General features: G+C 44.7%; 1 protein-coding gene across 2 annotated transcripts in view; it reads right to left on the bottom strand.

Moving 5' to 3' along the window:
- The window catches only part of TMEM108 (transmembrane protein 108), a 165,525-nt gene that overhangs the window by 666 nt on the left and 152,014 nt on the right, over positions 1-12,845 (bottom strand). For both annotated transcript variants that reach the window (XM_082296209.1, XM_082296210.1), the window contains exons 4-5: positions 8,647-9,759; positions 982-1,136 (exon numbers count right to left, since the gene is read on the bottom strand). In XM_082296209.1, the coding sequence (XP_082152335.1) occupies positions 982-1,136; positions 8,647-9,759 (1,268 nt within the window). The remainder of the gene's footprint in view (positions 1-981; positions 1,137-8,646; positions 9,760-12,845) is intronic.

Below are 12,845 nucleotides of genomic sequence, written 5' to 3'. Positions count from 1 at the left end.
CCCCAGTTCAGTCATATTCTGATCAGGTTTAAATGACCCACCTTTTGAAGACCATCCTGTATGTGACTAGGCCTGACATTTGATTCTGGGCAAGCTAGACCAGGTCCTGCCTTAGATGGAGCAACATGATTGCCAGCGAAGTGGGGTTAATGAAGTAACTGTTACTGTTTGTCTAATCACATCTCAGAGGTTCCTTTCTAACCCTCTCTTTTTTTTTTAATCACATGAGCTAGTCAGCTAGCTGATCTGAAAATCACTTCAGCATAAACTCAAACTCTCCACTGTTTCTAGGTTTTAAATACTTTTGAACTAAGCTGAATTATTCTCTGTCTCTGAGGCCAGGGAATACATTTCTTTCAGTAGGATCACCTGCCCATGTGTGAATAATCCCACTGAACCAGTCAGATCTCTTAGGAAGGGGCTGATGAGTGTACACCACCACCACCACACACCCCCACATACTGATGTTCTGATTACTTTTGTACTGGGAACACTCACTCCCTGAACTGGTATTTGAGAAGTTACAGGCAGCTCCTGAGACATAAATGCACAAAATTTCTTTGCTTTATTAACTCCCACCATCCTCCTTCTTTGATGCTGTGTGGCACACGCACAGTAAACTGACTGTCAGCAATGAGCCAGCCCAAAGGGGTCTTCTTAAGCCACCATGGCATGGCTTGACATTGGCTGAACGCTCACAAGGAAGAGAAACCCAGGGACAAATTCACCTAGAGGTGGTTAACACCCGTCACCACGCAGCAGTATGGATCAGATCTGCAGTGGCTGGGAATAAGATGGCAATCCAGTTTTGCTGACATATTTATCCCATCTAATATATGTGTAGGAGTCAGTCCTTCTCAAAAAGCTGTTTCCCTGAACATGTGTAGGGATTTCAAGGCTTTATTAATAGGACTTCCCCTCCCCTCCTCCCAGCATGGCTTCAGTTACAGTTTTCAGACACCAGTTCTGCAAGCGAGGTACCTCTGAAGTCTCCAGTGACTGGATCTCTCTTGGTAACTCTACAGCATGCCTGTTGAAGTAGTCCATGGTAATAGCATTATTCCAATAGCTCAGGTTGTTCTCTGGGTTAGATGTCTTCTTCTTCCTTCTCATGCAGCAGACTGTCAGCAGAACTGCTGTCAATAGAAACATGTCAAAAAATTTGGTTATTTCCTTTCAATAAGGACTCATCAGTACAATGGATTTGTACTTTATGTTACTTAAGGAGAGGGCTGGTGACCTGTGTTCATACGCTTCAATCTCAGTCAGTCCTCACTCTCTGCTAACAAACCCTACAGAATTATGTCAGAATCTGGGCTACGCAGACGAAGCTTTGGGCTTGGCAGAATATGCAGTTTTTACTTTCTTTTTCATGTGAGTGCATAATCTTGAAGATGTGGCTGCCTGATTAATGAAAAGCTTTGTTGTTGTAACTGATGGTGTTTTAATACCTAAGCAGGGATTTACAGACCCTCTAGGAGACAGGGCATTCCTCAGAGACGGAGAAAGATGCTTCTGTGGGGATCTTTTCTGTGTCTGGTGTGTTTAGAGGCTGCAGTGATGAGCACATCAGCAAGTGGGCAGTGAGAGATACCTGTCCTGGCTCAAACAGCAAATTCATAAATGCCTGCAGCTGCATGCCTTCAATACCAAAAGCTTCTGTCCTGAAGTGCCACTGAACCTGCCTTTGTTGCCCGCCATTTGTAACTTGGATTTTGGTTTGGGACCATGTTCCAACACATCAGCAACCAGCCAGACGAACAGATGGGTTCCTGAGTAGGATGAGACAGGGGTAAGGTGGCGTGGAGATCCCCTGCTGCACTTGCCTTCCAGGACAGTGTTAACCCCAGAGTTGGGGTTCTCCTGCCTGTCTCCATCAGCTCCATCAGGATGTGGGATCTACTGATAAGGGTAACCTGTTCCCCTCACTTGCCTGGGCATTGGGTAATGTCTGAGCATGGCTTTTTTTCTCACCTGGGGAGCACATTGAAGCTTTCACAATTTGAAATATTTGAACTTAAAGTAGAGCAGTTAGGCAAGATGAAGCAACCAGCAAGTGAAACTCCTGATGTAACTGTGTGTCTGGTCTCAGGGCCACAGGCACCCCCGGGCCACAGAAATACCAAGGCAATTCTCTCCCAGCAGGCAGCCCAAGACAAAGCTGGCTGAGTGTTATTTTCTGGAATTGCTTTCAGTTTATTCACCTCTGTTGCAATTCAGATGGGTAATCTTAGCAACTTTACGAGAGACAGGCAAACCCACAGCAACAGACTTACTTCTCCCAATGGCCCTCGCTCAGGCAGAAGCTGGGGCATGTGCAAGGGGTTGCTCAGGGCTGTAATGTGTAAGCTGTGTCTGTTTCTCTTACACCTGTGGAATTAATTGACCAGTTGTGTTTGTAATCTGCCTGATTTATACAGACAGGTAGCTGCACATGAACTTGCTTTGATTTCTACCTGTGAAATAGGGAATGCTCTGCTGTAAATTCCCTCTATCATTTCTGAATCCCTCATGGTAGAAGAGAGGAGAGAAATTATTCATGAAGCAGAAAAATATATTATTTCCTCAGCTACAGGTAAAATTATGTATTAGAACTCAGAGGAAAGAAAAAACTGCAGAGAGGTCATGGCTGCTGTGCATGTTTTGACAAATATTGCAGTTACCTATGTGCCATGGGTCTAACTTCTTATCCCATCTGCCACACAAAATAGCAACACAAAAGTGCAAGGCTAGACCTCTATTTAAAAAAAAAAGAATAATCTACTAAGAAAAAAAAAAAGTGTTTGAGTTCAGGCAGCTCTGTCACTAACAACTTCATCTGCTGCCTGACAGCCTGAGTCCTGCTACTGCACCCTGTGGGCCACCAGAACTGCTCTCCCTGCCTGGGGAAATGATTGTCCTCCTGAAGGGTTCCTTTTACCCCTACTATGGCTGCTGCCCTCTCTGTGTCCTTCCCAGGCCAGCCTGCAGGCTTGGGAAGATTAGAAAGTGATGCAGGACTTGCACTTAGTCCTCACCACTGCTGGTGAGAGTCAACAGCCCTTGGAGCTTCTCAGTACTCCAGCAACAAGTGATCCATCCCTAAGGCACAGAGCAATTCTGAAGGTGCCTGAGGACACGAGAGCCCCAGCAAAGTCAACTTTCTGCAAATAATTTTTTGAAAGCCTGAGGTTTTACAGCTTATAAAATATTGTGGCTGCTGACATAGAAGTATCAGATTTGGGGTTTAGGGGCTGGAAAACCAGTTACACTGAGCTGAGAGAGATCTCAGCTTCTTCCAGCAGGAAATGGCCTTGCCATGTACAGATATATACAGCAGTAATACTCCCTCCCTTAATTACACTCTTGGCCTCCAACTGTGGTGCACACACAAGAAAATGGATAGAAGAGCATGGAAAATGGGTTCCTGAGCTTCCTCAAATATGTATTTTAGCAGAAGAATGTCTACCTAAGTTGCCCCAATTCAAAGCACAAGAGACCTCATTTAAGAGGGTGAGTGAAGACAGCAGAGCTGGAATGGGGCTATTCCCTCTTCATCTTCTATTAGCAGCCCTTTTCCCAGAAATCATAGAAGCATTTAGGCTGGAAAAGACCTTTAAGAATGTTGAGTCCAACCATTAACATAACAATGCCAGATCCACCACTAAACTATGGCATTAAATGCCACATAACCTAAAAACATGCCACATTTGGGGCATATTTTAGTGAAATTAATTCAGCCAGCATAGGACTTCTCAGTTCCAGAACAACACTAGGACCAGGGTACAGCTTTACCAATATTCCTAGATATCCTTTTGTTCCCATATTAAGAATTACATGTGTTACAGAAAAACTCTCCCAGACAGACAACCATGATGTCCCGGGAGGACATATCAAGTGGATGAAATACACAGAGGGCAGAGATGGTTTGGAAGACACAAATGTCAGTAATGACAACAACAGAGCTGAAGAGAGAGGAATAGTAGCTGCAATACCCTGCTTATCTTTCCTGGTATATTATGTGGTTAACTCTTCCCTGGTTTTCAAGCCATCCTCTGCTTGCTTTCTGGGAGTCAGAAAACTAACTTCCCTTTGCCTGCTCCATGTTCAAGCCAATAGCGAGTGCCATGAGAAGGACATGTCAATGTTGTCCCTGTGTCAGCCTGAAGTCCCTTGTACAGAGACTGTGACACAAGTTAGGAAATATGAGCAGTCTCTGGAGGTTCAGAGATTTTGGAAGAATTCTAACCCATATCCTTTCACATGTTCAGTGGCTGAGCTGATGATGAGCTCTAGCTGACACTGGACATTCTTTGGCCATAAGGCAAGTTACATCTTCATTATCTACCCCCCCACCCATGAAACAGGACATAATACACCCCACAAATGGGAGAAACAAGATTATCACAGGTTTACAGGTTTCTAGGCTGGTGGGAACATGTCCAACACCTACTGTCACCCACACAGCACCTGCACACCAGGAGACTTTCACCTGTTACCTTTAACATAATCTGTATTTAAGGTACAGCACATCTCATACGAAAATACTCAGCTTTATTTAAGGATACAGAGTGACTGGATATCCACCCCATTCCCACAAAGTTTGTTTCAATGTTTAATTTCCATTGTGGGAACACGTTTACATTCCCCTTGTGTAAATACCTTCACCTTCAACTGTCACTTCCTCCATGTTCTTTTGCCTTTTTTATTAGAAATTTCCACTATGCTGTCAGAAATGTCCCCTATGTATGCAGGCCTCAGCCTCTTTTTGTGCTACATCATGGCACAAGTGGAATTACGGTGCATTTCTCCACTCCTGAATCGTTCCATGGCTCTTTTCTAATCTTATGGGGTTTTTTTTTTTAAACAAAACCCATTAGGATTATACACCACATTCAATACCAGCTTCATTAATGCCGTGTAATAAGATCATTACAATTTCCTACAGTTTTCTGACAGTCTTTCCCTTCAACTCACTAAAATATTTTACCAATCTTACATGCCGCATATTCCCTTCCCCCACTTTCCAGCTCCCACGCAAAACAGGGAAACACGGTGCTAACAGACCTGAAATTGTAAGCACTTAAAAGTCATGCAATATTCAGGGTGAAGGATCTTCATTTACTTCTCCCTGTGCCTGCAGACCACAACACAAAGTAAGTTTCTACAGAACCCTTCCCTCAATGACCAAAATAGGGCTTTTTCCATATTTCTTTCAATTTCCCTGGTTTCCTATATGTAGCAGCAAATACTTAGCTGTGATACAGGTATCACGATGAGTTTGGTTACTGACTAAACTGCTTACATCTGGAGACAGGAGGCTGTAGCCAGCTCAGCCTGAGTTCACACCTGGGGATTGGACTCAGGGCTTGGGATGACTCTCGCTTCAGACCGGGAAGCAAACATAGGTTTTGTGATGGAGAAAGTGAGCGAGGTAATTTTGGAAAGCTTTCCAGTGCATGCAATGCGAGCTAAGTGAGGTTAAGTCCAAGGCAATTCTTCACATATTCTTTGAGTTCTGCTGATGCCTGTGTTCAGAGGCTCAGCCTTCCTCTCGTGTTCTCAAGTGTCAGCAGAACTGACTGGATGAATTGACTTCTGTGCATCTGATTTGCAAGTTCCTGTTCTTCCACGTTTTATTGCGTCATTCTGTAATTACAGTGATGTAAGGACCAGGAGCCCAAGGACTGGAACAGTGGGTTTTAAAATGAGCTCATGTTGTGTCTTGTTCTGCATTGCAGAGAGGCATCTATGCATGGACAACAGCACGTGCACAAAAGTGTTCAAGGCTGCCTGAAGGACACTGCAAAACCAACTCAAACTGTGACATGCAGAAAATAATGACATCACTGTTATATATGATTGTGGTATTCTGGGAAGGGAATGATACAGAACCCTTCATTTTTGCAGCCTTCCCATGGCATTAGCAACATTAGCCTCATTATTTATACCATGAAACTGAGCTGCCAAAAGGCAAAATGATTTCCCCAGGTTCATACAGCAGATGTGGCTTGTGCACTCCTACTCAAAGCATTACTCTTCTGGCTAGCAGTTTCTGGGATTTCAGTGGGACTCAAGAAATCTATGCATCTGCAAAGAAGTATGTACTGTAAGGGTGGGAGGCTAAACCCCAGCTCTTATTTAAGCAGGAGAGCTCCTGAGGCACGGCTCTTCAGGCTCGTGCTACAGCATGGGACTGAGGATAGCCTTTCAGCATCCCAAGGCAGGAGCCCGACAATGTTTTTTCTCAATCCGTGCTCGCAACAGCTGTGAACGTCTCTCCCGGAAAACTTCTTTCCCCTTTGAAGATGAAATGAAACCCAAATATCTGTGCTCTTCGTCCTTCTCTCGGCGACAGGCTCCCGTGGAAGGCTCCGAGAAGAGAGGAGCATATGCCAGCGCGGGTCTGTCCTGTCCCGCTGCCGCGCTTGTGCCCGGGAGGTGGCGACAGTCCCCTTCGGACAGCCCGTGCGCCTCTCACCGCGCACCGCACACGCACACTGTAATAAAGTGTCCCTCCGGTGTGCAGCACGGTTTGAACAGTCGGGATGAAAGCAATTTCCTAGGCACTAAAGCCAGATCACCCCCAAAAAATCCCATTCATTTCAACTTCCAAATACATCCGAGGATCTCCAGATTTTAAAAGGAGAGCCCCAAAGAAGGCCAGCCGCAGGAATCTGGTCTTGAAAGCAGGACTTAAATACTCGAATCATTTAAACACTCAGCTGCATTAGAATTGATACAGATAACTTTCAAAATAGCATTTGACGTTTTAAAAAAATGCAGCTTATGAATACAAGAACCAGAATAGGCAGAGTCACATGAACACATACCGTTATGGCACATATGAAAAGAAAAAAGTGTTAACATCGCTATTTAATGAGTAGTAGATTAGAAGTCCTGCTATCAGACTTCTCACATTATTATTACCATTATTGTTATTATTATTATTACCATTACCATTATTATTATTATTGTTACTGTTATTATTTACCTCATATATGGCACTCTGTACACACAGACCAGTTTACCCAGTGGCTATGCTTCCCATGCTTGTGCTGTATGGTTTTACACTTCTTATTTTCTATTTGGATGCTTTCTATCCTGCTCATCTTTCTTTCTGGATATTGGCCTAAAACATAATTCTTGGAAGAATTTATTTGATCCTCTAGTTCTATTGATGGATAGACAAAGCATAGTTCATCAAATCATCAAATACTGCTGCTTCTGACCACGTGCTTGCTATGTCCCAGTTCCTCCTCTCCATCTTACACAGAAATGTATATGCACATTCTGCTTTGATTTCTCTTTGATTGCTCATCTTTTAGCCTTAAGCTTTGTTCTCACTCGTGGTTTTAACCACGCTGGCAATAGCAGAACTGATGGTCCCAGAGGTGGGAATCTAAAAAATATGCTGACCCAATCCAATAACTTGCAGCTGCTGAAAAGATTAGTATGGTCCCCTCTCCAGGTTTACATTCCTGCAGCCTCATCCTTTCCAGGTCTCATGCTCATCTGACTCTGTGGGGCGCTGATTCAGCTCACTGGGTGGACAGAAAGTACCAAAGAGTAAAGTGAGTATTTTTTGGCCACTTTAACAATCTGAAAGTGTCTCAGGAAGGCAACAAATTAGGCCCAGGCAGAAGGAGAGGGGCAGGATCAGGTGCCTACACCTAGGAGAAAGCAGGAGAGAGCAGCACTGTCTTTTTTGGCTGGAGTAAGCTCTGTGTGAGACTGGCTCAGGCAGCTCATCTAGCCTTGTCCTCAGTATATCTCTTAGCTGTAAATAACAGAATTAATACTCAGTATTGTTGGCTGCTACCCTTTTATGTTTCCTCAGGCAGCAAAGGCTGGGAAATGTTTGGTTTTCTTTCACTCCAGAAAACAGAATAATCACATCCCATTACACTGAGACCCCAGAGACTATGTTGTCCCACCAAGCTGATACAACCCAGCTAGTCATGGGACATCCTGGCAAGCACTCACAATCTTGCTCATAATTTCTTGTGTGTTTTGAGTCAAACAACAAGACCCTGAGCCAGCTCTGGAAAGCCAAACCTGCCCCGGTCCTGCAGGTGGCTGACTCCAGGTGTCTGAAGGCCAGGCTTTCCAACTCTTCCCTTGGCAACTGTAAAGTTGGAATTAAAATGGAGGAAACCAGCACCTTGGTTTTCAGATTTCTAAATCTGATAGTTCATGAACTGCCTACAATGAAATATTTTATTGCACTGGAAAACTGGTGCTGCCTAAATTATTAGTCATTACAGATGTTATTAATAATCTGGGTTAGCAGTGGGCTTTTAAAATCCAATTTCAGGGCAGCAAATACTAGTTCCTAAATTAAAGAATTGTACAGTTTTTGGTCACCATCTTAAACATCTTGAAGTAAAGCTGCTTCACATTCTAGAGTTGTTCAGCCTTGTCTTATATCCTCAAATGGAGAGTGACCCAGTAAGATTTTTAATGGCAATAGAGCAAGTATGCATTGAGTGTAACATTTTAGCACCGCATTTTGAAAGTTAAGCACTTTGGTAAGTGAATGTGATCCTTGTGCATCTTATCCATTCAAAGCTGACCTGCCTCCATTAGGTCTCCAGCTAGTCCTTGAATCGTGGGCTGAAATGTGAATCTTAAAGAGAAAGCAAAATAAAGTGGCAATTAACTTACAACATGAGGATATAGGTACGCTGATAGCCAGGATGATCCAGGCAATGTCCATCTTGCTGAGACAGATGGTTGCTCTGTGCTGGGGTTTGTCCCCCTCGGTGACATGAGAGATGTTTCCTTGCACCCCTGGTTTCCAGGTCCCGGCAGGAACCAGTCTGTTCAGGAAGTTCCCGGTGGCGGTGGAGCCTGCTGTGGAAGTGGAGCTGGACAACCTCGTGGCAGGCGCTGAGGAGAGAGCACTGCCCGGTGATGTGGCATTGGTCACCACGCTGTGCTGTGTTGGAGCGAGTCCCTCGGGGCCTCCTGCTGATGGGGATGAGATGCTGACGTCAAAACTGGTCTGAACTGAGTGACCAGCTGCTGCTGTTGCAGATCCAGAGCCAGCAAACAGAGGGACATTTGTACTGAGATTCAAGGTTACCCAAGAGTTGTTTTTGCTCAGCATATCCCACACGCCATAGCGGGTGGGTTTAAAAGGCACCGACACTGCTTCAGGATCAGTTGAAGGTCCAACAGTTGTGGTGGCAAAATCTGCCTCCTGCACTACTACCTCGGTCCCATCCCCTCGCTCTGCTTCCCTAAGGCTTCCCGAGGTGCTGCGGTGGGGAGAAGGGTCTGAGTGTGTAGTTCTTGCCAGCCCCGTTCCATTTGGATCACTGGATGCTGTGGTCTGGGACTGAAATGGGTGGTCTGTGAAAGGGCTCCTCAGGGTAGGGAAGGGAGAGTGCAGGGTTGTCTTCAGGTAAGGCTCTGACGACTCTGAGAAGTTGCCTTTGAAAACCTGGAATATTTTCCCCTTGGGGCGAGACTGTCCCGAGTACAAAGCACTCTGGTTGTATAAATGATAAGTTTCCCTCTCGCCGATGCGAGGGCCACTCTCTTGCTCTTGCCCGGTGGAAGGGGCTTTCTCCACCAGGCTGATGGGGTGGGACATGGCTTGAGCAGACGTGGGAAGGGGATCTGCCGTGTGGTGGTCTTTGTGGTGAGGTGTTGTTCCCATGGCTGTGATAGTTGTAGTGTTCATCGGGAAGCCCTGAGAGGAGGAGACAGTGGGAGACAGAACCTGAACAGAAAACACCAGCTCTTCTGTCAGTGCCAAGATCAGTAGAACACCTGAGGAAAAAACACAAAAGGAGGGTGAGATACTAGGGAGGGACCAGTGGATGGGAATGGCATGGCTTGTGTGTCTGGCAGGAAGGAATACCTTCCATGTTCTGCAGAAGGGCAGAAGAGTCGGCATCCAACTTTGTTGGCTTCTCTGTGAAAGTAGGAAGAGAAAGACAAATCTGCAGGAGCTGTGGTGACCCCATGGCCATGAGAGCGATGAGCAAGATTACAGGGAATTTCTGTGGCAAAGAGAGAGAGGAGCTTGCAGTATTGGCTCATGTGAAAAAGCCATAAGCAGGTGATTTCCCTGGAGAAGCTAAAAAGCATCCTACATATCAGGGGCAGAAACAACAGACGTCCTCATTTTCATTGTGGCCAGGAGTGTCCAGATGAATGTCCATATCATTATGGGAAACCTTAGCCTGCTCACTCCTTTGGCTGCAAAACCCTAAATTTGACTGCCTCCAGTCTTGGCTGCCATTAAGCAATCTGTTTTTTGAAAGAGCAGCTGCTTAGGCCTTGCTGAAAATTAGGTCAAGAAGGGATGGCTGGTGAGAGGGCTACCTGGGTTATACATGCTGTGCTTTACTTAGTGACTTTGGAAAATCTAGTCACTCCAAATGTCAGAAATTAACAAGAAAACACAGCTATCCCAGTCATTTCAAAAAACATCGTGATTATTGTCATCTAACATGACAGCCCTTCGCACCCATAACTGAAGTTTGGTTGTAACCTGTTCTGTGCTCACATGTGCTGTGGGGTTGGATGGTGTGAAATTTGCATCCCACCTCCCTCAGTGCTGCACATCATTTCAAGAGGTGCCAGATTCACACCGCTGGGAACATCAATTCTTTCATTTATTCCTAGTTCAGATAATGGAGGTGGGCAGCTGCAGTAGCATAAGCCTCCCCGGGATGCAGGGCTAATACGCCGTGAGTTAGCGTGACCTGCAGGGACCACATCAATCACATGTCACCATTTCCGTATGTTGAAGCTGTCGAGTGTAATGTGGATCTCTGCCCACTAGGAAGCACATGGAATAAATCTATTTTGCACAGTCCACTGAGCATCATCAGATGGCACCATTAGCACTGTGCTAGTGTGAATTTCAACCAGAAGCGTCGAGGTGAAAAATGCCACAGTCTCAACAAATCAGGGAGATGAGTTCATAAAAACTACAGGACTCCAAACTGGGTGATGATCACCTTCCAGCCAGGACTGTGAGTGCCTTCCTGCCCCCTCCTCTACCCTTCCTATCTGGCCAGCTTTCCCCATGAGTGTTGTTATACCATTTAGTTCTATGCTATTTGGGAATGTCTGTTATGGGCCAAAGGAAGACAGGGACTTGGGAAAATTAAAGATCTCTGATTAGGTGTCTTCTGGCCCTGATTCTGTTCCATGTTGGGCAAATGCAAATGTGATGAAATGCGTTTATTCTGAATCCTGAGCATCGTTCACACACATTCATGATCACTGCAATACACGTAGCAAAAACTCACCAAAGGAGCAGTGTCTGTTCCTCTTACCCACCTAAATGTTCTACTTTGATCACTAATCATCGTTTCTGAACCAGAGCAGCGCAGAGCTCTGCAACCAACAAAATTCAGCTCATCTTGCCCCCAGCAGCCTCCTGTTACTTGGAAGAGCATCCAGAAGATGAAAACACTGAGTAAATAACAATGGTGAGAGCCAATTACAAGTAATGCGCTTTCCACTGCCTGATGCTAAAATTAGATCTCTTTTTTTTAAATTTCTGGAATAAGTATCTCTGCCAAATAAACCATCGTCTGGGATACTGCTTCCCAGTTCCTAGCCAGCCACAGACAATATGCTCTTAGCAGAACACCTATTCAAATTAAAAACCACGGATTCTGTACACTGAGATGCAACCAGGAGAGCAGATCGGGCTGTACCCATGGAGCATCACTCTTGGAAACGAAAGGCGGGAGTTATCTTCACTTTTCTGGCAGCTCTTACTCTGAGGTCAAGGTCAAAGCAGATATTCTAGTGTCCATATGGCTAATATTTCATGCCAAGACAAGTTGCTGCCACAGAACAAATTCGAAGAGGAAAGGATGACGATTTATTTTGGATTTGGTGTGTGGAGATAATGTTCCAGGAAACTTTGGGCCTGCTGTTCTGAGCACACAAGATAAAGTGTGTTGGCAGATATTATGAGATACTAGATTATAATGATTGTAATGCCTGCTAGAATTTTTTGATGTTCTTTGCGTAACTACTTTCTCTCACACCTCACACACAAAAAACCATCACTATTGGATTAATGTTCTTCTCCAGGATATTCCTGAAGGAATAAAGAAGTTGTCAGCTTTTCTGCATATTGTGCTCTGGGGTTAGAAACCCTGATCTTCTGCTGAAAACCTACCTAATATCCATCTCCACTTCCTGAAATGCTGATAAATCTGAGGCTTGCTGCTATAAAGATTTATAGTCTTTCTGAGGCAGTCTGCTGTGGTAGCAGGTCACCACACATCAGGCATGGGAAACCAGATGCATTTAGCTCGTACCTTTAGGTGGCTTGTAAAGTATGAATAAATATTTAAAGGAAACACATCAGAAGTAATTTATCTGACAATAAACAATAACTCCCATGACATTTGGCCATCTCAGGTTGTGGCAGTCAGGTTTTCCTCATCTGCCACACTTGCTCTAACAGCCTCTGCAGAGCCACTGTGGTCCTATAACCTACAGCTTCTTAGGATTTTTTTTCTGCTGGTTGGATGGACCACGGTAATTCCTTCAGTAACCACCAGAGCTAATCTATGCCCCTAAGTACTGAAAAAATACTCAGCTTTGCAGATCATTGTAAAAATAGCCAGTGCTATATATTTAGAGAGAAACAGCTGATGATAAGGACTTCACAGTGAGTTTTGTTGGCTCTTTTAAGTAGAATTAATTTGCTGGAAAGCAAAAGTAAAGCTGGATTTGGTATTTTTAGATGCTCTGCATCATCACCCAAGCAAGCTCTGTCTGGATTTGCAGTGACTTGATTGCCTGGAACTCCCACTTACTTTTCTATCATTGAGGATATGCAAAGTCTTACAAAGTGGGGCTCTTACTGAAGTCCCTGA

Source organism: Coloeus monedula, assembly GCF_965178545.1.
Source record: "Coloeus monedula genome assembly, chromosome: 1".
Lineage (NCBI taxonomy): Eukaryota > Metazoa > Chordata > Aves > Passeriformes > Corvidae > Coloeus > Coloeus monedula.
Note: the sequence above shows the minus strand (reverse complement) of the source record. Positions and strands in the feature narration are given on the sequence as shown.